Source organism: Hyla sarda, chromosome 10 (genome assembly GCF_029499605.1).
Source record: "Hyla sarda isolate aHylSar1 chromosome 10, aHylSar1.hap1, whole genome shotgun sequence".
Lineage (NCBI taxonomy): Eukaryota > Metazoa > Chordata > Amphibia > Anura > Hylidae > Hyla > Hyla sarda.
This window is the reverse complement of record NC_079198.1, coordinates 69543512-69567788: the sequence shown is the minus strand read 5'-3', so window position 1 is coordinate 69567788 and position 24277 is coordinate 69543512. Positions and strand designations below refer to the sequence as shown.

The following is a 24277-nucleotide window of genomic DNA, read 5'->3' as shown; positions in this document are numbered from 1 at the left end:
TTGTTAACCCTTTAGGTGTTTCACAGGAATAGCAGCCATGTGGAGGCGAAAATTCAAAATCTTCATTTTTTACACCAACATGTTCTTGTAGACCCATATTTTTAATTTTTACAAGGGGTAAAAGGAGAAAAAGCCCCCAAAATATGTAACCCAATTTCTCTTGAGTAAGGAAATACCTCATACGTGGATGTAAAGTGATCTGCGGGTGCACTAGAGGGCTCAGAAGAGAAGGAGCAACATTGGGCTTTTGGAAAGCGAATTTTGCTGAAATGGTTTTTTAGCCCCCCTATGGTGCCAGAACAGCGAAACACACCCAATATGGCATACTATTTGTGGAAAATATTTTATTTTTTTGTAACTAAAATGCTGATGTTACCCCAAATTTTTCATTTTCACAAGGAGTAATAGGTGAAAATGTCCACCAAAATTTGAAACCCCATTTCTCTCGAGTAAGAAAATTCCTCATATGGGACCGTAAAGTGATCTGCGGTGCACTAGAGGACTCCAAAGGGAAGGAGACATATTGGGCTTTTGGAAAGCGAATTTTGGTGAAATTATTTTTGGGGGTCAGGTCACATTTAGGAAGCCTCTATGGTGCCAGAACAGCGAAAAACACCCCACATGGCATACTATTTGGGAAACTATACCCCTAAAGGAACGTAACAAGGGGTCCAGTGAGCATTTACACCCCAGTGGCGTTTGACAGATCTTTGTAACAGTGGGCTGTGCAAATGAAAAATTACATTCTTCATTTTCACGGACCACTGTTTCGAAAATCTGTCAGTCACCTGTGGGGCGTAGATGCTCAGTGTACCCCTTGTTATGTTCCGTGAGGGTGCAGTTTCCAAAATGGGGTCACATGTGGGTATTTATTTTGCGTTTATGTCAGAACTGCGCAAATCACAAGTTTAGGCCTCAAATATACATGGCGCTCTCACTCCTGAGCCTTGTTGTGCTCCCGCAGAGCATTTTACGCCCACATATGGGGTATTTCCGTACTTTGGAGAAATTGTGTTACAAATTTTGGGGGTCTTTATTTCCTTTTAATGGGGTACCACCAGTATGTTAGTGTAAAAAAAATAAATAAATACTTTTTACTCTAACATGCTCGTGTAGACCCCAACTTTTCCTTTTCATAAGGGGTAAAAGGAGAAAAAGCCCCCCAAAATTTTGAGCGCAATTTCTCCCTAGTATGGCGATACCCCATGTGTGGCCCTAAACTGCTGCCTTGAAATAAGACAGTAATACAAAAGAAAAACAGGCGCTCCCTTGTGGAGTATCAACGGGATCACAGGTGTGTGGGAAGGAAGGGTAAAGTAAAGGCTCACCCTGCCAGGTTGTGCACGTTCCCACACAACAAGGATATGCGTTTAATGTGATGATATAGGTCTGCAGCCTTCCTGAAAACTATGGAGATATATGGAGGAGACTTCAAGGATACAGGAATTCGGGTGCTGACCAAGAGGGAACAAAAGGAGCCAGGTAGGTAACGAACAAATTTAATCCAATGCAACGTGTTTCACCACGCTTGTGCGGTTTCATCAGGCCTGATTAAACCGCACAAGCACGGGATGCGATGCCTGCTTAATGATTTCAGTAGGCATACCGTTCCGATCCCCGTCCGGCTAGCGGCGGGGATTGCAATTCCCACAGGTGTACAGGTTCTTAAGTACCAGGACACAAGGGCATATCTATACGCCCGTGGTCCCCAACAGGTTAAAGAGGTACTCCAGTGGAAATTTTTTTTTTTTTAATCAACTGGGGCCAGAAAGTTAAACAGATTTGTAAATTACTTCTATTCAAAAATCTTAATCCTTCCAGTACTTGTTAGCTGCTGAATACTACAGAGGAAATTATTTTCTTTTTGAAAGCCAGCGCTCTGCTGACATCTGTCCATTTTAGGAACTGTCCAGAGCAGTATATGTTTTCTATGGGAAGTTCTTGAAATGGACAGGGGTGTCAGCAGAGAGCACTGTGGTCATGATCTCAGCAGAGAGCTCTGTGTTCCAAAAAGAAAACAATTTCCTCTGTAGTATTCAGCAGCTAATAAGTACCGGAAGGATTAAGATTTTTTAATAGAAGTCATTTACAAATCTGTAACTTTCTGGCACCATTTGAATAAAAAAAATAAATAAAAAAAAAATAAAGTTTTCCACCGGAGTACCCCTTTAATTCCCATTGTAGGGCCACAAGTGAGATTTTTGCTAAGGGGTCTCATTAATTCTATGTATGCCCATGGCTGAGAGACACCCACCATGACGACTCCGTGGGGAAGGGGAATCACACTGTTTCGTTGCAGTATTCAGTTATTTGGAACCAGCTACAGAGATGAATTCAAAGTAATAGGAAATTTAAAGAAAGGATGCATACTTCTTCCTGCTGGATCCACTTCTGGCTTTGGCCCAAAAAACCATAACTAACAAGCTTTGTGTGGAATCCCCCTTTGGGTACATTCAAACGTACAGGATCTGCTGTAATATTTTGTGCAGCTGATTTTGCTACCCATTAACTTTAATAGGTAGCATAATCACGTGCAGAAAATATGCAACAGAACCTGTACATGTAAACCTATCCTTAAAAAGGGAATCTGTCATCAGTATCACCTGCATTAACCTGTTGCTACAGTGTTACAAAGCAGGAGACACTGATTAATGGTACTTACTGGACTTCTGTCTGTGTGGCTCCTTTCTTCTAGATATGATAATGAGGAGCTTGGAGGGGTGTTTCAAAGCCCCTCTAATTAATCACAAATTCCCATCTGAGCCTAAGCCCAGATGGGACTAATTCCCAATACTCAGGATCCCCCCTAAATATAAAATTTTACTTATATTTCAAAACCCTTAAAATACTTATTAGGTGAACATATATACAAATATATTAAAATTACATGGGGAAACTAGACTGAGTGGTGTTTATATATCCACTTTTTGATAGGGGATTACTGTTATTGCTTGTAATTATCTTCCTTTATTTATGCAGTACTGCCACTTTATTCTACCTGCTCCTATGCATATAAACAGTATTGCCTCCCTAAGTTAGTCTGTCCCTATGCGATTAAAATATCACTGGTGTACCCTCCCGATGTTTTGTTGGATAAACCAACTTTGTCAAGGGTCGGGGTAACAAAGCCCCTCTATGCACGGCGACATCCGGTGTTCTGAAGATCTATGCGTGTTGGCTTCTTTGTCACCGTCCTCCCCATTTGCTGGGCCTTCAGTTTTGCAGAATGCTTAACAGCTCTCCTCCGCATGCGCAATTGCCGCGGCCACAGTAGTTGGGATTGCAAATTAGAGCTCCATTCTACAATACAGGAATATGGGTGCACTACTGTGGTAGATGTATACAATGACATTGGCTATCCCTCAACACATGTTAAAATTGAGACATTCGCCAGTATATCCTTATATGAAGGACATACCAGAGCCTGCACACCAAAGCCAAGGTTTCTCAAATGGCACGGGACCCAACGCTAAACCTACTTGTGCGTGATAAGCAAAACAGGGGCCAGTGGGCAATTAAGGCAGCATTCGGTCTACTCACAGCGTCCTCCCAGGTACCCTCCAGCGTGGCTACAAGCACACACATACAATGGGAGGAGAGAGGCAAGCTGCAAGCCCCACCTAAGTTGGCTAATATAGGTGCATGGCCTCACAGGTGCTACCCTAATGCTGCCTGGAAGATATTCAAGGCGCATTAACATATGGAGTTTACACACCGCCAAGTATAAATTTTACACAAACAACAAAAACGTTGTCTCAAATGACTGGAGGTGCTCAACCCCAAATGCGGTTGTGCATTTATACTGGGGGAGCAGATCCTGCCCTTGTAGTCCGTTGCTAGGGGCGATCCCCAGCATAAAAATGCATACAATGGAGGATGCCTGCAGCGGACTACAAGTGCCACAATAGAATCCTACACCAGATAAACGGTGTGGATGTGTAACAATTAGAGCTTCATTCTGCAGCATAAACTATAGAAACAACAACAGCAGCAGCAGCACTCACCATGTATAGAGAGTTCTTTTATTCCAAAGAAACATCCGGGTGACAACCCAGCATGGCCAATGGCCCATGCTGTGTTCTCAACCTGACTTTTTTGGGAATAAAATAACTTACTATATATACACACACATGGTGAGTGCCATCGTTATTTCTACAGTCGTAACCATTATCAGAAGCTGAATATCCAGATAGAGCACCACCAGGATGCCAAGGCAGGCCCTAGAGTGCATACCAGCAGACATGCCCTTTGTGTGGGACATGCAAAGGTAGCCGTGCCGCCTTTGCGTTTTTCTTCCATTTGGTTGTATGCTCTAATTTGCAGCATAGCAGGTGCAGTACTGGGGGAGGAGGTGTGGCCATGAAGAAGCCAACATGCACAGATCTTCAGTACACCAGACATCACCATGCATGGGGGCTTGGGGACATCACCCGTGCTCAGAGCTCATTACCACATTCAGAAGACCAGGGATTACAAAAGCGCAGCCATGGATAGAAGATTCGTAAGCATGGTTTTCATCAGTGTCACACTGTACAGGTTAGTGTGGGTGATACTGATTGTTATTTCATGATGACATGTTGGGAGAGAAGACTGGTCCATGTAAAATGTAGTTTACTACAAAAAAAACTGAAAAACAGAAGCTCACAAGTCATTAGACTGTTTCTCTGCTGACTCCAGTAAGTCCCAGAGATGTAGATCATGGATACAAATAGCACAATCAATCTAATGTAATAGGAACCTGTGGGTGTTCAATGACAACATAGAAATGTTGCATTCCTCAGAACTAAAATGTTTCCTGACACTTTATATTAAGCAGCCAATATCCGCATGCCTTTGAGGCCTGACAAGTTTCTCTGGCAACTTTTGTTCATTGAAGTAATTACCGTAAAGTAAATGACTAATATCCAAGCGTAATCTTTCACAAGTCAAGAGCAGGTACAATTTACAGGCATTAGGGCATAATGAGGCGTAGGTAGCTACAGTGCATCTGGAAAGTTTTTAGAACATTTTACTTTATTTTCATTTTGCAATGTTGCCGACTTTTACAAAAGTTCACGTTCACTACACTGTAGGGATTGGACAGATTATTAGCACTGTCTGGTCTCCTCTAGAGATTATGCTTAGAATTTTGGTTTAGGTGCTTCTTGCAAACTCCAGGTGATGGCTGACCTCTTGGAAGTTTCACTCATCTGCATAAAGGATCTGAGCCATAGTAACCATTGGGTTCTCTTACAATGGACCTTCTCCCCCAGGTGGTTTGGTGGGGAAGCCAGCTCCATGTTCTTAAATTTTTTTTTCTATTTAAAAATGGTGAAAGCCAATGTGCTCTTGGGAACTTTTAGTGCAACAGAATTTTTTTTTTTCTCTTACACTTTTCCAGATCTGGGCCTCCAATGCAACCCTGTGTGTTCTACAAGCAGTTCTTTCCACCTCATGGCTCTGTTTTTGCCCTGATCTGTATTGTCAGCTGTGAGGCCTAAGGATAGGTTTACACATCACATATAATCAGGAGGTGCCGCTTAAAAAAGGTACAGTTGCAATTTTACCTCTCTGGGAACCCTGTAAAAATAGCTAAATTTTACAGCAATATCGAAAAAAAAAAAGTGGTAAACGTGGTACCACTAATTAAACGCCCCATGTTAACCCAGCCTTGTACAGACAGGGCGGTGTCTTCACAAATCCGGTCCAATCAACTGAATTGATCACAGGTGACTCCAATCAAGGTGTAGAAACAACTCCGATGATTGAGAAATGAAAGCCCCCAGAGCTAAAATTTTCGACTGACAGAGTCTGAATACATATGTCCATATAAAAATCGATTTAAATTTGCAAACTATTTTGAAAATTCTATTTCCACATTCTTATGGGGTATTGAGTGAAGAATGAAGGGGATATCAAGATGGTAACAAGTTCTTAAAAGATGGAATTATGACTTATCAATAATTCGGTTTAAATGAATCACCACAACAGCACCACATTAAATTGCCCCCAATGATCCTATAGGAACAGGAAGCACAAAGAGGTTAAAAAGCACCTACCTAGAAAATCCCCCAATGTTTGCAACTTAGCAAGAAGCAAAAAAAATATATATATACTAATCATTAAACATAGTACTTCGGGAGGGATTAAAGGGTGCTGTTGTGAGGATTCAGGAAAACAGAATTATCAGTAAGTCATAATTCCATCTTTTCAATTCATCACCACAACAGCACCACATGAGACATATCAGATAAATGATGTCTAGGGAGGGACAGCCGCTTGCAACACTTTTCGACCAAATGCCAAGTCTTGCGATGAGCTCATATTACGTTTATAATGTATAAAAAAGGTGTGTGGAGTAGCCCAGGTTGCTGCTCTGCAAATCTGTTCTAACGAGGCAGAAGACTTTTCAGCCCAGGAGACCGACAAGGCTTTAGTAGAATGAGCTTTAAGGTGTTCCGGAACTTGCTTCCCTGATCTTCTATAGGCCTCTGAAATTGCTGACTTCATCCATCTAGTAATAGAAGCTTTTGAAGATTTCTTCCCCTTGCTAGGACTCTGGAACTGCACAACTAGATTTGAATCCTTTCTCCAATCTTTAGTTTGCTGAAGGTAATATAAGATAGTCCTTCTCACATCCAAACAATGAAAAACTCCTTTGTCATTTTTCGGTGGGTTACAAAACGTTAACAAAACAATGTCTTGCGACCTATGAAAGTTCGAAAATACCTTTGGTAGCAATGCTGAATTTAATATCAAAATTATCCTGTCTTCGAGAATAGTTAAGTAAGGATCTTCAATGGATAGTGCTTGGATCTCACTTACCTGTCTTGCTGAAGTTAAGAAAACTATTGAACAAAAAACCAACAGAGCAGTCCTCAGTGTCTCACTCAATCGCCAATTGCTGAGTGTGTGGTTGGTATAGGGTCAATTATCTGAAGCTAGCTATACCAAATAACATTTAATGATAAAATACAAATATGAGAAAGACACAACTGTTCCTATTAAGATTGCCTCTGCAGGGCCCTTGAGGTTAACTATATATAGGCATATATTGAAACCATAAAAATGACGGCTTGCCACACTTCATGCGTACATATAACACACTGAAATTACAAGTTCATACCACCTGCAAACATAGAATATTTGAATTTAAAACACTGAGCATGTTTCGCTCACATACAGTATGGCAGTATGTTCCACCTGTTAAAAAAAAAAAAAAAAAAGATTGTCCACATATAAACTAGTTAGCAGCAGTATATTCCACCTGCAAAAAAAGAATGTGTCTGCATCTGGGTAGTCGGCAACAGTATATTCCACCTGCAATAGAAATTGTCTGCATACAACTAGTTTGTAATGGCACTATAGTACACCTGGAAGTGAAACCAGGACGTTCCTAGATTGTCCATTTGAGATAAACCAAGCAATTGTGACACACAGCAGTTCATCACATAAGCTCCACAGGACTGATCCCGGTACTCGGTGGGCTGACCTGCGGGAGAAAGCTCACTATTGCTGGCCCTTCGTGCCACTCACCACTCCACGTCATCCGATTCAGCTCCTGCTTCTGTTCGTGTGTCTAGCGAGCTTGCTGGAAGTTGTGGTCAGCTGACTGGGTTCGGGGCGCACGTTCCCTTAAGCAGTTTAAAAATTTATGTTCCACTGATAACTCAAATGCAAAGTCCCAGTATGCAGGGGTATAGGTTACCCTTTTGTTTCTTCAGAGTCCAGGCAATTTCACAGGTGTACAAAAAAAATTGTTAGTGCCACACCTCAGAAGACTGCACTGTGTGTATGGAGTTCAAGCCTGGATAGCAGTTTTCTCAATATAATATTCACCAAAATGAGTTTCGGGCTACAATAGGATACATCCAAAGTGGTGTACTGAAAACTGCTTTCCAGGTAAGAAATTCTGAAATAAATATCTTGTATTGGTTCAAAGGGATCCTTGGATAGACTAGAAAGGACCAGATTTAAATCCCCTGGAGGCGAGAGATTGGATGTTTTGTGTTTTAACCTGGCAATAGCTTTAAAGAATCTCTTTATCCACTTATGGTCCAAAATGCATGTATCAAAAAAGCATCGAAGTGCTGCAGTTTGCACCTTCAATAATCAGACTCAAGCCCTTGACAAATACGGCTTGCAGAAAATGTAAAATTTGAGAAGTGTCCGGTTTTAAAGGGTCTGGAGGACAAGGACTGCACGAGGAAACAAATTTCTTCCCCTGTTTCCAGTAGGTAGCAAAATTTGTGGACTTTTTACTCATTAAAAGGGTATCAATTCCCTTAGAAGAGAGACCTTTTTGTCCCAATATTGCCCTTTCAAGAGACATGCTGAGGACTTTGTAGCAGAAGATCTTCTCTTGGGGAAAGAGGATAAGGCTGATCCACTGCTAGCTGTTGTATTAGAGAAAACCATTCCCTCTTTGGCCATCTTGGTGCTACAAAAATAACTTTGTATTGCCTTCTCTATTAGAGGAAAGGAAGGGAAGCTGGTCTTTAAGACCCATCTCTGCTGAAGGGTGTGTCTATGTTGTCTGGCCAATCGCCTGGAATTAGGGAAAATTCTTTTTACCTTTCGATTCTTCCTGGAAGCGAAGAGATCCACTTCTTGAGCTCCCCATTGGGGAACTAGAGTCTGGAACACCTGAGGATTCAATTCCCATTCTCCAGGGTTGACCCAATGAAACTTTAGTCTGCTTGGATACTCTGCCCTTGAGATGATCAGCAGTAATGGATAATAACTTCTTTTCTGCTCCCAAAAAATATATTTTCCGCCAGTGGCACCGTCTGTGTAAATTTTTACATGAAGGTTCTGAACAAAGGTGATCGCCGCCTTCAGTGCTTTGAAAACCGCTAACAATTCTCTGAAGTTGGAAGAGTGAAGACTAGTTTCTTCCAACCAGGCACCCTGAAGAAGCTGATCCTGCACATGCGCTCCCAACATGACAGACTGGCATCTGTCAGTGTGATAGAAGACTGATCCAAAACACATCTTTGGTGAGATTTTTCTTAGTCATCCACCACTTCAGAGATACTGAGACCGGTCTCAAACTTTGAGGATGTTTTTTTTGCAGAGTTCGTGAATGACTCTGGCTCCATGGTACTGTCAGAATACAAGATGTCATGGATCCGAGTAGAGACATGGAATTCCTGATGGAGGAGGTCTTTCGATGAAAAATTCATGAGCTTTTGGATCAGAGAAGATTACCTTTCTTCCTTCAGAAAAGTTATTTGTTTTCTGGAGTCCAGTAGCATTCCCAGAAAAATTTCTGCTTCGAAGGAAGAAGACACGATTTCTTGAAATTTATGATCCAACCTAAATTCTGGAGAGAGAGAATAGTTAGATTCACATGCTGGCTTAAGAGGTCTTCGGACTGAGCAATAATCAATAAGTCGTCCAGATAGGGAATGATAATGACTCCTTTTAGTCTCAAAAAGGCTACTACTTCTACCATAATTTTGGTGAAGATCCTCGGGGCTGATAAAATCCCGAATGAAAGTGCCTTGAATTGATAATGGAAGGTTTCGTGATTTAGAATCACCACAAATCTCAGGAATTTCTGATGAGGAAATATGGGAACATGAAAATATGAGTCTTTCATGTCTATTGTTGCCATCCAGGCATTCGGAGGAATAAGTGGAATGGCTGTCTTTAGAGTCTCCATCTTGAAGCGCTTGTAAACAAAGCAATTTACCGTATATGCCAGCGTATAAGACTACTTGGCGTATAAGACGACCCCCAACTTTTACAGTTAAAATATAGAGTTTGGGATATACTCGCCATATAAGACTACCCCTCCTACTGCGATGTACGGTACCTTGTAGTTCCCCCCCACATTAGGTAGGCATCATGTTCCCCCACAATAGGTCAGCAGCTCCCCCCACATTTATAGGCAGCTCCCCCCACATTTGTAGGCAGCTCCCCCCAACAGACATACAGCTTCCAGCCATATACAGTGCATGGCTGCAGGCTGTATGTCTGTACTGGTCTGCCCCCACAGTGTTCCGATCACCGCTCCTCCGGCCCGGGTCACCATCTACTGCTATGGCCTATGGACCATAGCAGTAGGTGCTGGGACCAGGGAGCGGTGACCGGATCACTTAAGATAGCACGGCCGGTCACTCACCAGGCCCGGTCGGCGCGCCTCCTCCTGGTCCTGCGCTCCTCTGCCTCTATGGTTGTAGGCACGTGACATCACGTGCGTACAACCATAGAGACGGAGGACCGGACCGCAGGGGAATGCCGGGGAATGGTAAGTGACTGGCGGATATCCTTATGTCCCGAAAAGATTTTTCGGGACACAGGGATGTCCGGCATAGGAATACCTATGATTATCTGCCCGGGCCAGCTCCCGTGTGTGTCTGCAGGCGGGGGCCGCCCAGAGCAAGTAAACATTAATACTGTATACTAAAAACCAGGGGGCCTCCAGATGTTGTAAAACTACAACTCCCAGCATGCCCGGACAGCCTTTGCCGTGCTGGGAGTTGTAGTTTCACAACAGCTGGAGGCCCCCTGGTTTTTAGTATACAGTATTCGTTTTTACTTGCTCTGGCCGGCCCCCGCCTGCAGCCACACACGGGAGCCGGCCTGGGCAGATAATCAGAAGTTTTCCTATCCCGGACCACAATACCCGGCGTATAAGACGACCCCCGACTTTTCAGAAGAAAATTCGGGGTTAAAAAGTTGTCTTATACGCCGGGATATACGGTAGAGGTTTTAAATTTATTATGGTCCTGAAAAAACAGTTTGGTACGGGAACAAAAAAAAAAAGGCGAGAATAATGGCCCTGTTCTTGTTCCTCCGGGGGTACAGGAATGACAGTTCCCAAAGAGAGGTCTTTAACTCCCTCAAAAAGACGCTTTTTCAAACATTCGAAACAGATTTGTTGTGACAAATTTTTGAGATGGTGGAGAGAAACTGTTTTGAATCCGTGAATCAAGGAATTGAGGATTTTGGGTGACTTCCTTCCACTGATTGTAAAATAGAGCCAGTCTCCCCCCGACCAAGGAAACGTCACTGCTTTTTATCGAGAGGTTGGGGTTGAGCAAGAACTCGCGCCCTTTTCCTCCCTTAGGGTAACTCCCCCTTCCATTTTCCCCCTTACCTTTATACGAGTCTTGTCTATTCTTGAAGGGATGAAAAATCTTTAGGTTTTGCCGATTTCACTTCTGGAAAACCTGTCTGCCTGCTGTAAAATGTTATCCAAGACAGAGCACAACACAAGTTTGCCTTCAAATGGTATAGAACAAGGAAGAGAGTTTTTGTTGACTACCTTGGCAACTTGAATATCAATTTTAGGAGTCTCATTCCACAAATTTGTATAATCACCATTAAACGGGAATCTAGATCTAAACTCCTTAGGCATCACCAGTCTCCTGTCAGGTTCCTTCCATTCATCCAGAATCAAGCTTTAAGGGTGCGTTCCCACCTGGCATATACGCAGTGTATTTCACGGTGTGTAAAATTTACGGCAGCAGCGGGAAATACGCTGCGTATTCCTTGCTCACTATACACACACAGCTTTCCGGCGGCAGCCCTATTCGCGTATAGTGAGTTTTGCAGGTCGGGCCATGTGCCAGCATGACTGACGCGCGGCTCCGCCTCCAAAACTCACTGCACACATAGGGCTGCCGACAGAAAGCCCTGTGTATAGTGAGCAAGGAATACGCAGCGTATTTCCAGCTGCTGCCATAAATTTGGCGCAGCATGAAATACGTTGCGTATACGCCATGTGGGAAAGCACCCTTAAAGGTTTTCATGAATAGGAAAAAAAAAAAAGTTGTTAATTTAGGCTTAAGACCCACAAACATCTCATCCTGCACAGATTGAACTACCGGAGCCTCTTCAATATTCATAATACCCCTAACAGCATCCAAGAGGGTTACCTTATCCTCAGCTGAGAAAAGATCTTTTATCTTCCACTTTTTTAGAAGCGGAAGGTAAAAAATCCTCCGATTCCACATCAGACGAACCGACATAAACATCCGAATCAGACAAACAGATACTTCTTGCCTGGATTTTTTAGCAGGAGGAGGACCAGCGGTGGATAGCGAAGGAAGAGCAGCTGCCACAGAGGCTTGCTGACATATTTAAGTCAGCCATGAAAGATTGAGACTCCTGCTGAACAATCCTAGCAGTACATGAAACACAGAAGGGCCTTCACATGTCCTTCAGGCAATTTCTCAAAGCATAATACACATTCTTAGGCTTAGCTCTAGATTCTCTAGGTTTTCTTGGGGTCTCTGTCTCCCTAAAAGGAGTGAAGAAGGACAACCCATCAATAAGAGAAAGAAACCAAAAACAACCAAAAGTGAACCCATAAGCCAGACACTTACTGGGCTGATAGTCTTCCCCTCTCCACAGAGTCAGAGTGTGAAGACTGATAAGCATCCATAGTGACAGACAAGAAAATGAAAAGCTGCCTACCTTAAATACATGTCCAGATTAGAATTTTGGCGCCAAAATGCCAGCGTCCGGAACTAGACTGCCCCCAGCATGAAGATTCAGGTTCTGCGCCATACAGGACTTCCGGTCTCTGGCAATCCCAGCATGCCATGCGCTTGCTGACATCACACACTGGCACCGGAAGCCGCCGAAGACCAGAAAGGACCAGGGAGGATACACGTGCACCTGAGGACCTGTCGGAGCTTATCCTTCCCGCCACATTGACTCCCAGAGCACCGTGGCGGGGAGACTGAGGGAGAGGCATGCCACTGTGAGCACGCGACCCGGAGTGGTGCTACAGAGGGGGAATTTTTGGATGCCGACCACCACCTGGCTGCATTAGACAAGATCCCAACGCCAGCCCCAGGATCCAGAGGTAAACCTCAATGCTTTCCATAGGAACAAGAAACACTGGAGGTGGTTGTCTGTTTCTATAGGATCATTGGGGACAATCTCATGTGGTGCTGTTGTGATGATGAATTGAAAGTAGTAAGTTGTAGTACCTAATAGGGGCGATGGGCCCCAATTGTGTATGGATCCTGCCACAGTGGCTTGTCCATACACAGAGCTGCACCTGTTCTTTCAGTACAAAGACACAACCACATACACAAACTAGTCCCTATACCGGAATACACAGAAGATACAATGGCACACATTGGAGTGGCTCTGGCACCAAGAAACTTAAACATTATTTTAAAAGGAATTATCTAAAAATAACTATCCAAATGGCCCTACTGAGATATATAATTGTTCCTTTGGCAATTCTTTCTGCTCTGTGGGTTTGGTGCTGAAGGACCATCAATTTGGAATTTACAATATATCAAAATTCTGCAAGTTAATCCTTATTTTGTCTACAGGGCCATTCACACAATTTTGTTTGTTTGATGAGCTAAAAACTTAGCTTATTTATATTCTCTATGTTGTGAACTCTAACACACACACACACACACACACACACACAGATACATACATACTCCAATAGAAGATTGGAGCGATTATATTGATCCACAAAGTTCTCATGATAACAATGAAACACTACTGAGCTGCAGGAAACTTATAGCATTTCTATCCTAACATAGCAGTAAAAGCAGTACATTTTTCCACATTCCTCATAGGACACATCATTGTCCATTAGAAACTGAGCATCTCTTACTTACGACTGACTACTTAAGGGGAACCGGTCACATTAAAAAGTATTTTAGTGGGAAGAGTTTCAGTACAACTAATAACCTATTCCCTTGCTAACTGTGGGCATAGGAGTCCAGTGGGTGGTCCTAATAAGTAACTTACAATCTTTCCTGCTTGATTGTGCATACAAAATAAAAGGTCCGTCACCGAGTAGGCCCACCCTCTGGACTCCTTATCCCAGAATTAACAGAGAATTACATGAATAAATGATGCTGAATATTTTCCCACCAATCTTTACATGAATCAGCTCCACAACATTCTGCCTACTGCATTTTTAACAGGACATGTTCCCTTTAAGAGCATTAGACAAACACATGAAAAGAATTTATATTACATTTTGTATCATTATGGAGCCACTCTGATTACTGTAATGATACACAAGCTATTTCAGTACCAGCCTTTACCATTTTGCCTCAAATTTTCCTGAAAAGGCTTTTAGGAGAGAACTGCTGAACCATTTTGATATGCTAGACATGCTAGGAAACAAATAATGCCCCATTTGGCTTTGATAAAAGCCTCTTTAGTCCAGCCTTATTCTCACATGAAAGCAGAGTCTTCAACAATAAAGCTAAGCTGGAGCAGCATAAATAAGTTAATCTGCAAATGTGGAGCCATTACAATAGTAAGAAAGGGATTGAGCTCATGTTTTTTGGAAGACAAAGTAATAGACGTATGTAAATGAAGTAGAATACACACAAAGCTGAGAAATTACATTTTTGCTAAAATTTAAAGCACATTTGTCTTTTTGGAAAACGCAGTTGTGTGCCCTCATGGGGTAAACAGTATTTTGGCCCATTATATTAATGTTATATGGCTTTTTACCTGTTTTTCGCTCTGCAGGAAATTGACATGTCCTTAAACAGATTTTAGTTGTGAATTGAGAGTGAATGATCAGTGCAAGAGGCAGGGCAGAGAGTGGAGAAAAACAGCTCAGCCCCTCACCACCACTTCAGCTCAAAATACAAACTTTATTTTAATCACTTCTGCAAAGGCCCTCAGCTGTATAAATGGGCTGACAGATTCTCTTTAACCCCTTAACGATGCCGGACGTAAATGTACGTCCTGGCGAGTTGGTATTTAACGCACTAGGACGTACATTTATGTCCTATGCATAACCATGAGCATTGGAGCGATGCTCAGGTCATGCGCGGCAGGTCCCGGCTGCCGATAGCAGCCAGGGACCCGCTGGTAATGGCGGATGTCCGCCATTAACCCCTCAGATGCCGTGATCAATACAGATCACGGCATCTGCAGCATCGCGGTCACTAAAACGGATGATAGGATCACTCGGAGCATTGCCACGGTGATCCGATCATTCAGAACGGCAGACAGAGGTCCCCTCACCTGTCTCCACTGCCTTCCATGGGTCTTCTGCTCTGGTCTGCAATCGAGCAGAAGATGACCAATAACACTGATCAGTGCTATGTCCTTTGCATAGCACTGAACAGTATTAGCAATCGAATGATTGCTATAAATAGTCCCCTATGGGGACTATTAACCCCTTAACGACGCAGGACGTATATCCCGCATCATATCGCGTCGGTCCCGGCGCTCATCAACGGCCGGGACCCGCGGCTAATACCACACATCGCCGATCGCGGCGATGTGTGGTATTAACCCTTTAGAAGCGGCGGTCAAAGCTGACCGCCGCTTCTAAAGCGGAACTGAAAGTGACCCGGCTGCTCAGTCGGGCTGTTCGGGACCGCCGCGGTGAAATCGCGGCGTCCCGAACAGCTGACCAGACACCGGAAGGGCCCTTACCTGCCTCCTCGGTGTCCGATCGGCGAATGACTGATCCGTGCCTGAGATCCAGGCAGGAGCAGTCAAGCGCCGATAACACTGATCACAGGCGTGTTAATACACGCCTGTGATCTGTGTAGAAGATCAGTGTGTGCAGTGTTATAGGTCCCTATGGGACCTATAACACTGCAAAAAAAATGTAAAGAAAAAAAAGTGTTAATAAAGGCCATTTAACCCCTTCTCTAAAAAAAAGTTTGAATCACCCCCCTTTTCCGATAAAAAAAAAAAGAAATAAAACAGTGAAAAATTTTTTTTAAAATAAACATATGTGGTATTGCCGCGTGTGTAAATGTCCGAACTATAAAAATAGATCATTAATTAAACCACACGGTCAATGGCGTGCGCGCAAAAAAATTCCAAAGTCCAAAAAAACGTATTTTGGTCACTTTTTATACCATTAAAAAATGAATAAAAAGTGATCAAAAAGTCCGATCAAAACAAAAAATCATACCGATGAAAACTTCAGATCACGGCGCAAAAAATGAGTCCTCATACCGCCCTGTATGTGGAAAAATAAAAAAAAGTTATAGGGGTCAGAAGATTACATTTTTAAACGTATAAATTTTCCTGCATGTAGTTATGATTTTTTCCAGAAGTGCGACAAAATCAAACCTATATAAGTAGGGTATCATTTTAACCGTATGGACCTACAGAATAATGATAAGGCGTAATTTTTACCGAAATATGCACTGCGTAGAAACGGAAGCCCCCAAAAGTTACAAAATGGCGTTTTTTCTTCGATTTTGTCGCACAATGATTTTTTATTTCCGTTTCGCCGTGCATTTTTGGGTAAAATGACTAATGTCACTGCAAAGTAGAATTGGCGACGCAAAAAATAAGCCATAATATGGATTTTTAGGTGGAAAATTGAAAGGGTTATGATTTTTAAAAGGTATGGAGGAAAAAACAAAAGTGCAAAAACTGAAAAACCCGAGTCCTTAAGGGGTTAAAGTGTAAAAAGAAAAATAAAAAAAAAAAAATTTGAAAATCCCCCTCCCCCAATAAAAACGTAACTTGTCCCATTTTCCTTATTTCACCCGCAAAAAGGGTATAAAAAATATTTTATAAACATATTTGGCATCGCCACGTGGCTAAATATCCGAACTATTAAAATAAAATATTAATGATACCGTGCGGTGAACAAAAAAAAAAAAAAATAGCTGCTTTTTTATAACACTATTCCCCAAAAAATATGTATAAAAAAAAAGTATTAAAAGTTTTATATATGCAAATATGGTATCAATAAAAAGTACAGACCACGAAGCAAAAAAAATAAGCCCTCATACTGCCGCTTATAAGGAAAAATTTAAGTTATAGGTCTTCAAAATAGGGGGATTTTAAAACGTACTAATCTGGTTAAAAAGTTAACGATTTTTTTTTTAAGCGCAACAGTGATAGAAAAGTATGTTATCATTGGTATCATTTTACTCGTATTGACCCAAAGAATAAAGAACACTTCATTTTTACCGTAAATTGTACAGCGTGAAAACGAAACCTTCCAAAATTAGCAAAATTGCCGTTTTCTTTTTAATTTCCCCACACAAATAGTATTTCTTTTGTTGCGCAAAAAACAAGCCCTCATACTAGTCTGTGGATGAAAATATAAAAGTTATGATTTCTTTAAGGCGAGGAGGAAAAAACGAAAACTTAAAAATAAAAAATTGTCTGAGTCCTTAAGGCCCCAACGGGCTGAGTCCTTAGGGGGCAAAGGATGTGCTCCGCCCCTTAGACATCTTAGCCCCTATCCAAAGGATAGGGGATAAGATCTCTAATCGCAGGGGTCCCGCTGCTGGGGATACCCGTGATCTCCCTTCTGCACCCGGCGTTCGATTAGAGCATCGGAGGTTTGTGACGCCACGCTCGTGACGTCACGGCCATGCCCCCTCAATGCAAGTCTATGGGAGGGGGCAGCTGCAGACTGGCTGAGTGGGCATGTCCTGGAAATGGGATAGCATGGTACCTGGAAGAAGAAGAATCCAGTGACCAACAGGTAGCCATGGCGTATCAACTGCAGAAGACCAGAAGAGGCAAATAAAGCAGGTTTATTTTTACTCCCCAAGACTAGGGTAAGCCAATTCAGATTGTAGCGTGACTAGAACTTCACTACAGAGAAGTCACCAGAATAGGGTTAGTTGTAGGGCACATTCAGCACTAGCTCTTGAACCAAGTGAACTCAACATTAAGCACTACAGACAAACTGCAGAATGAGTTCAGATAGAGCTAATATTCAAAAGAATCTGCAAATATATACAGAACATGTAGTACTGAGTTGATATATAAACAAAGTCCAGCTCACCTCCCTTGATTACTTCGGGCACAGACCTGCACTCTGACTCCAATGTCCAATCAATGAATAAAGAAAAATGGATGATCCAGCACTAGAAGAACGGCAGCTTTAGTGTAAATCCTCAAGTTAAAAACAGTATACAAACACTTCAAAACGTCTTGTTCACCTTGACTCGTTTCAAGCGCATGCGCTCGAAACACCTCAAGATGAACAAGACGTTTTAAAGTGTTTGTATACTGTTTTTAACTTGAGGATTTACACTAAAGCTGCCGTTCTTCTAGTGCTGGATCATCCATTTGTCTTTATTCAGCACTGAGTTGAATCTCCCTTTGAAGCGTATACTCACAGATGCAGAAGCCTTATGAATCAGCTATAACTGGCAGCCTGGAGGGAAAAGCCAGCCTTTTACAGCCATTTTTTTATGTATTTTTGTGAATATCTTTAAAGCAGTTTGAGATGTGTTTATTCATGCCCTATTACATCCTAGAACACCATTCACTATACCGAATGTAATACAAAGCTATAGCGGATGCTCCAAACTGAAAACTAGGAAACAAAACAGAAACAAAACATTTTTCACAGTAAAAGGGGTGAAAAATGTTATGCATGAAAAGGGAAGAAGTGATTATTATGCAAGCAAAAGGAGCTGAAAATAAATAATCATCATGTAAACTGGGGGAGCTGCACTCCCATATAATAATGTATACTACATTAGGCTGTTAGCATAAATTATCTGGAGGCAGCGAACAATAGATCTGCAGACCGTGTGATACACATTCATTTCCCAGTATAAACTGCTGGAGGAGACCGCAGCCAGGATGGCTTTATTACAGAATATCTCATTTAAAACCTGAAGAATGCATTAAAAGCCAGAGTGACCAATGTGTTTTATGCAACAGTTATATAAAGAAATGAAGACATTTTACCATACATACTATTTCCTTGTGATACTTTAAAGGGCCTTTTTTGTAGGCTGGGGTGGACCACACCAATCACCCACCACTACTGTTCCAATGATACCCGGTCACCACTTCCTGCTGCCTGACTCTGCACACAGATATGGCTTAACATTTTCCTTGGTCAGTGTAATTGGCATACACGTGCATGGCCCATGACAGGGGAATTTGAAGTTTTTTATGGACTTACCTTAATAAAAGCCATATTCAGCAGAGGGAGGACATTCTGTTGGTACTCCGGATCTGTGACAAATTTAATGAACAGCGAACATCTGTCTTGTAGGTAGGCCGCAGTCTTACTACGGATCATGCTGTTCCCAAAAAGTTCAAGAAACATTTCACATTTCTCTAAAAAAGGCAGACAGGATTCAAGAATTACACATTACATTTACAGAGCTGCTAAAGAAAAGTAAATGTATTAGTAAGGCCGGGTTCACACCATGGAATTGCCACCTGTGGGTGGGGGGGGGGGGGGGGGGGGGAGGGGGGGGTGCTAGGACCGTGATGGACTGCATTGCCATCCCCATAGAATGAAATGCATTTCTGAGCAGATCTGCTGAAACAATGTTTATGTATACATTTTCTTCAGAAAGGCATAGGCTATTGGCAATGCAGTCCGCATGATACTAGAGCCGCCCACAGGAACTCCGCCAAAGACTCAGTGGTGTGAACCTGGTTCAGCACTTCCCTCCAAATGATTGTGTCTCTGTTGGAAATAAAGATATGCCACAAACATGAGATTTAACACACACACAAAAATAAAAAAAAATTTAAAAAAAATTAAAAAAAAAACACACACACACACACACACACACACACACACTATGGTGGAAGGTTGCCAGAAAAACAACCACAACTAACTGCACCAAAGAGAACAGCAACACTAAGAAACTAGAATACTTTATTACACACGTTAAATATTAAAAAAAAAAATACTACCAGTCAAGGTATACATGGGCAACAGCCCACAGATATAACAGTTAAAAACTTTGGGCATAAAATGTACCCTATAGTGGTGTTTACCAGTTTAGTTTTCCCTACTGTGGTGTGGTTGCTGAATCCTTTTTGTTGCAATACCTTTTGTTATCTTACACTTATCAGAGCCTCAGCTGTATGCTATATCACCCTTTAGGCGGTGTTCACATGTTGCAGCTAATTAGCAGTACTACAACTAATTACTGCATGCAAATGACAAATCACTGTATAAATTATGCATCTTAATGGCAATTTGCATAATCCAGTAAAGCACATTTTAACCGAGATTTGGGTCATTTGTGACATGAATGTTAGTTTTATGACCGTATACTTTAGTTTGTGAAACACAAACCTGTGTACAGGAAGAGTGGTGCAGTTGCCCATAGCAATTCGATGGCAGCTTTCATTTTTCAGTGGCCTTTTTAGAAAATGGAGGAAGCAACTCGTTACTATGGATAACTGCACCACTGTTCTACACAGAGTTTGACAACGTTTCTGTGCACAGCGGAACACAAATCCTGCTGCTGCAAGATGGTAAAAAGGGCAGTCCGAGTTACTGACTCTGCCAGAAGTAGGCACCATTTCTGGCCTAAAAATACAGTTCAAGGAGTGGGCATGATGATTTTTACATCTGTCCCAGAAATCAAATGATCATCAGGTAGCATCAGGAACTAGCAAAATTGGCCTAGTCTTGAAATGGTCTATCCAGTGTATCTTTTTTTCAAATTTTTTTTATTTTTTTATTTTGAATATATAAAAAACAAGAACAAAAGAAATTTCAGAAAAGTTCAAGGTTATAAAGAACAAGATACAGATGTTAAGGCAATGCATAACCAATAAGCAATATGTTACGATAAGGGTAGATACAATCTTCGTAGCATACCAACATATGAAACATAAGAGCAAGGATAAACAGAGGGTGGGGGATTGAAGTAATACACTAAGCAACATATCAACATACCATTGTAGTATGGGCATTTGGAGGTAAGGAAAGGGAGTTCGCACAGCAATCCATAAAGGAATGGAAAGGGTTAGTATTTAGAGTATGATGTGAAAGAGTATCCTCTTTCGTAGTCACAGGTCAAATTAACTATGTTTACAACTTCACAAAGGGGAGGGTATGTTAACTGCCCCTCCATTGCCTGGTAAGGAGCAATTTGGCTGCCATAAAAGATATGGACTAACGGAGATCTCCCCAGGGGGTGGGGAATCATCGAAATCAATTAAAAGGAGTACAGGGCATTATTCTAACTGGTTATGTGTCAGACATCTAGACATAAGCATAATTCCCTGGCATAGAGGAGCTATTCCCAGAATGTGTCAAACAGCGTCCTCACCATCCCACAGCCACCCAGCACAGGTTTGAACAGGAAGGATCTATGAGGTGTATCCTAGAGGGAATATAATAATACCACCTTTATACTGTTTTGGCTATAGCTTCCTGGTAATTGGTAGAGCAAAGGAGTGAGCGTATAAAATTAAGAGCTGTGGACCATTGTTCTAAGGAGAATTCCTTTTGAAGGCCAGACTCCCATTTAGTCCTAAAATGGTATTTAGAGATCTAGAGTCGGGAATTTGACATTCAAGATAGTTAAGTGGGATATTGTTTAGAGGGCAAGGGACTTTGGATAGGTCTTGTTTTAGAGTACATAACCACGCTTTATCTGAAAAGAAAAAGGAGGAGAAAACACAACGGGGCACTCCCTGTGTAGTATTTCTTGGAAAAAGATACTCGCCACCAATACCCAAGGTGAGGTACTGGCCTTGAGCACAGAGGTGTAGGGGACCTCTGAGGTATGGTGGGGTTAGGAAGAGAGGAAGATGGTTACAGTGTGCTGCTCTCACCCCTTGTGTTCCGTATTTCCGAGGGAGACGGACAATGATGCGAATGTGGAGAAAACCCCTATTTTTATCTGAAAAGGTAATTGCAGTGAGGTATGATTTGGGTGGGGGTTTTGCCTTCAATTGGAGAATCATGCAAGATTTAAGCGATAAAGGAGACGAATATGTCGTCTCTAGCTCTACCCACGCTTTTTCAGGATTTTGGGACCACCAATGTTGTAGTTTGTCTAGTTAACTTTCCCTATAATAGTCCTTAAGATGAGGAAGTCCTAGGCTTCCTCCCTTCCTATGTTGTGTCATTAGCAATTTAGCAATCCTAGGCTTTCTACCATGCCAGATAAACTGATCGAGTTGCTTATTGAGTGTGAAAGAAGGACTTAAGCAATATGATAGGAATAGTGCGGTATAAATATAGTAATGCAAGGGGTTTTGGAGAGGCTCTTGTCAGACAAGCCGCCAATAGACCAGAGCTGCCCAACTGGCACCTATACCCACGGTGTCCAACAAAAAGCTAAAATATTACAAAATTTTGGTGCTCAGAGTCATGGATATTGAATCAAATATTTATTGGAAATTAAAATAATCATATAATAAAATATAAGATGCGCTGTGTCCTGCGACTCATAGGGCCCTTGTGTGACGTCAGGAACACTGTATCCGCTTATGATAGATTAAAACCACAAATGTAAAATAACATAAAATGTAACCACCGTGTAACCAGTCAGATATAACAAATGCTCAATGAGTCGCGTTCTTTTTTTATTCTTTGGTTCAGTGATCACTCATATGCATATAACAGTATTGCTGTGGATAATGCTATCCAGATCTAGTGGGCTAGTGTTATCCAGATGCAATAAGTTCAATATGTCACAAGTTTTTAACTCCCCGGTTCGGGGGTGAGAATGCAGAGGGACCTCTGAGGATTCCATTCTAATAATGATGCCGTGATAACTGATCTCAATAGCAGGTTATGTGTACCTTACAATAAGCGTTGGTTTTTATCCACATCCTGGCTCTCTATGCTAGAGAGCGCTGCTGGAGACTCAGTCTCCACAGGTCACAGCGCCAATGGTAGTGGGCTCCAGTTTAGTGGACTGCAGCGCTTCTCCTGCACTTGCAGCTAGAGATCCCAGCAGCATCCTCGTGTTTTGGCAGCGCACACTGTCAGAGGTTTGACAGACCGTGTGATGAAGATGTGATCCAAGGTTGGCATACATGGAAATTTATCAGAGTTAGAGGTGGTCTCAGAGTAAGATTATTATTCAGCTGGACGTGTTTCAGGGCCTTCATAGGTCCTTTCCTCAGCAGCTTTACATTTTTTGGGGATCCGTTGCTCAGACATATAAATGTTAAACCCCTCCTCTTTATGAATGATGTCACATCAAGTCCGGATTAGTTAACTAGGAACCATATATTTGTGGAAAATAGTAATAAATATCTTATTCCTATATTATTGGGAGTTGATATTTACATAGATTTAACATGATTTTGTTGTTGTTAGAAATATGAAAATATATACATAAAATATGAATGTATAGAAGTCCCACACACACATGCATAGGAAATCAAAAATACAATAAAGATAATATGCACAAACTATATCTGATAAAGTGTACACCCTATAAACACATCAGAAATAATTAGAGATATGAATAAGCCAAACATATAAAAATAAAATATATAGATAAAAATATGCAGGTATATAAATCCCACACATGCATATGAAATCCAGTACATTTCAGATATTCTGCACAAACTGTATCTTATAAAATATACACCCTATAGACACCTCAGAAATTATACAGAAAAAAAAAAACAGTAGGAAACAAAAAGTAATACTGATAATAGATATTTAAAATTTAAAAATACACCATTGGGCCATTGTTAACCTCTGAACCAAGTTTGGGAGGAGCATCATCTAGAATGCTGCTAGGCGGCCAAACCACAAGAGTAGCGACTTGAAGTATTCCTACATACTGGTGATAAGGGACTGGGAGAGTAGGAAGAAATTATTTTGGTACAGATTACTGGAGGGGTAGGAAAGCTGGACCCCAAATATGTCACAGAAGAGGGCTGCCAGTCAAGGGGGAATTGTAAGCGAAGAGAGGAGATAGACTGTGGAGGGAGAAAGAGGTAGAATCTTATTTAGTAGAGTTAAGCTTATAAAAAGATGTTGCTAAATTTCCATATAATGTCAAAAAGGTGAGTTGGGGAGTCAGATATCAGACATGGTCAAAATGATATAATCAGCAAAGAGTGCCAGTTTATATTCAGTCGGGCCTACTTGGATGCCCCTTATACCATTGTGTAGTCTGATAGCCCGTGCAAGGGGCTCAATCTAAAGAATGAATAAAAGGGGGGAGAATGGGCAGCCCTGTAGAGTTCCATTTGACAGGGTGAACTGGTCAGATAAGGCACTATTTATAAAATGAAATCGCCGCAGGATTGGAATATAAAGCCCTAATCGCGGCTACAATAGGGCCCGAGAAGCCAAAAGCTTGTTCACCCTGTCGAATGCCTTTTCGGCGTCTTGTGTCAGGAAAGCAGACGGGATTTTGGAGGAGTGAAATGACCCATCTGGTGTTATCAGGGGCTTAACGTCCACTAATAAACCAGACTTGGTTCTTGTGGAGCAATTTGGGGATGACTGGCATTAGTTGGGCAGCTAGTATATTGGCATAAATTTTAAAATCCCCGTTTAGCAGTGATATTGGCCTGAAATTAGATGTTTGGTCAGTGGGCTTGCCAGGCTTGGGGACCGTAGCAATTAAGGCCTTAAGCATTTCTTGTGGCAAACTACCAG

At 41.8% G+C, this 24277-nt stretch overlaps 1 protein-coding gene across 5 annotated transcripts in view; it reads right to left on the bottom strand.

Moving 5' to 3' along the window:
* DNAAF3 (dynein axonemal assembly factor 3) overlaps positions 1-24277 on the bottom strand; it is a 359599-nt gene that overhangs the window by 24949 nt on the left and 310373 nt on the right. For all 5 annotated transcript variants that reach the window (XM_056543961.1, XM_056543958.1, XM_056543960.1 and 2 more), the window contains one exon: positions 18848-19005. In XM_056543961.1, the coding sequence (XP_056399936.1) occupies positions 18848-19005 (158 nt within the window). The remainder of the gene's footprint in view (positions 1-18847; positions 19006-24277) is intronic.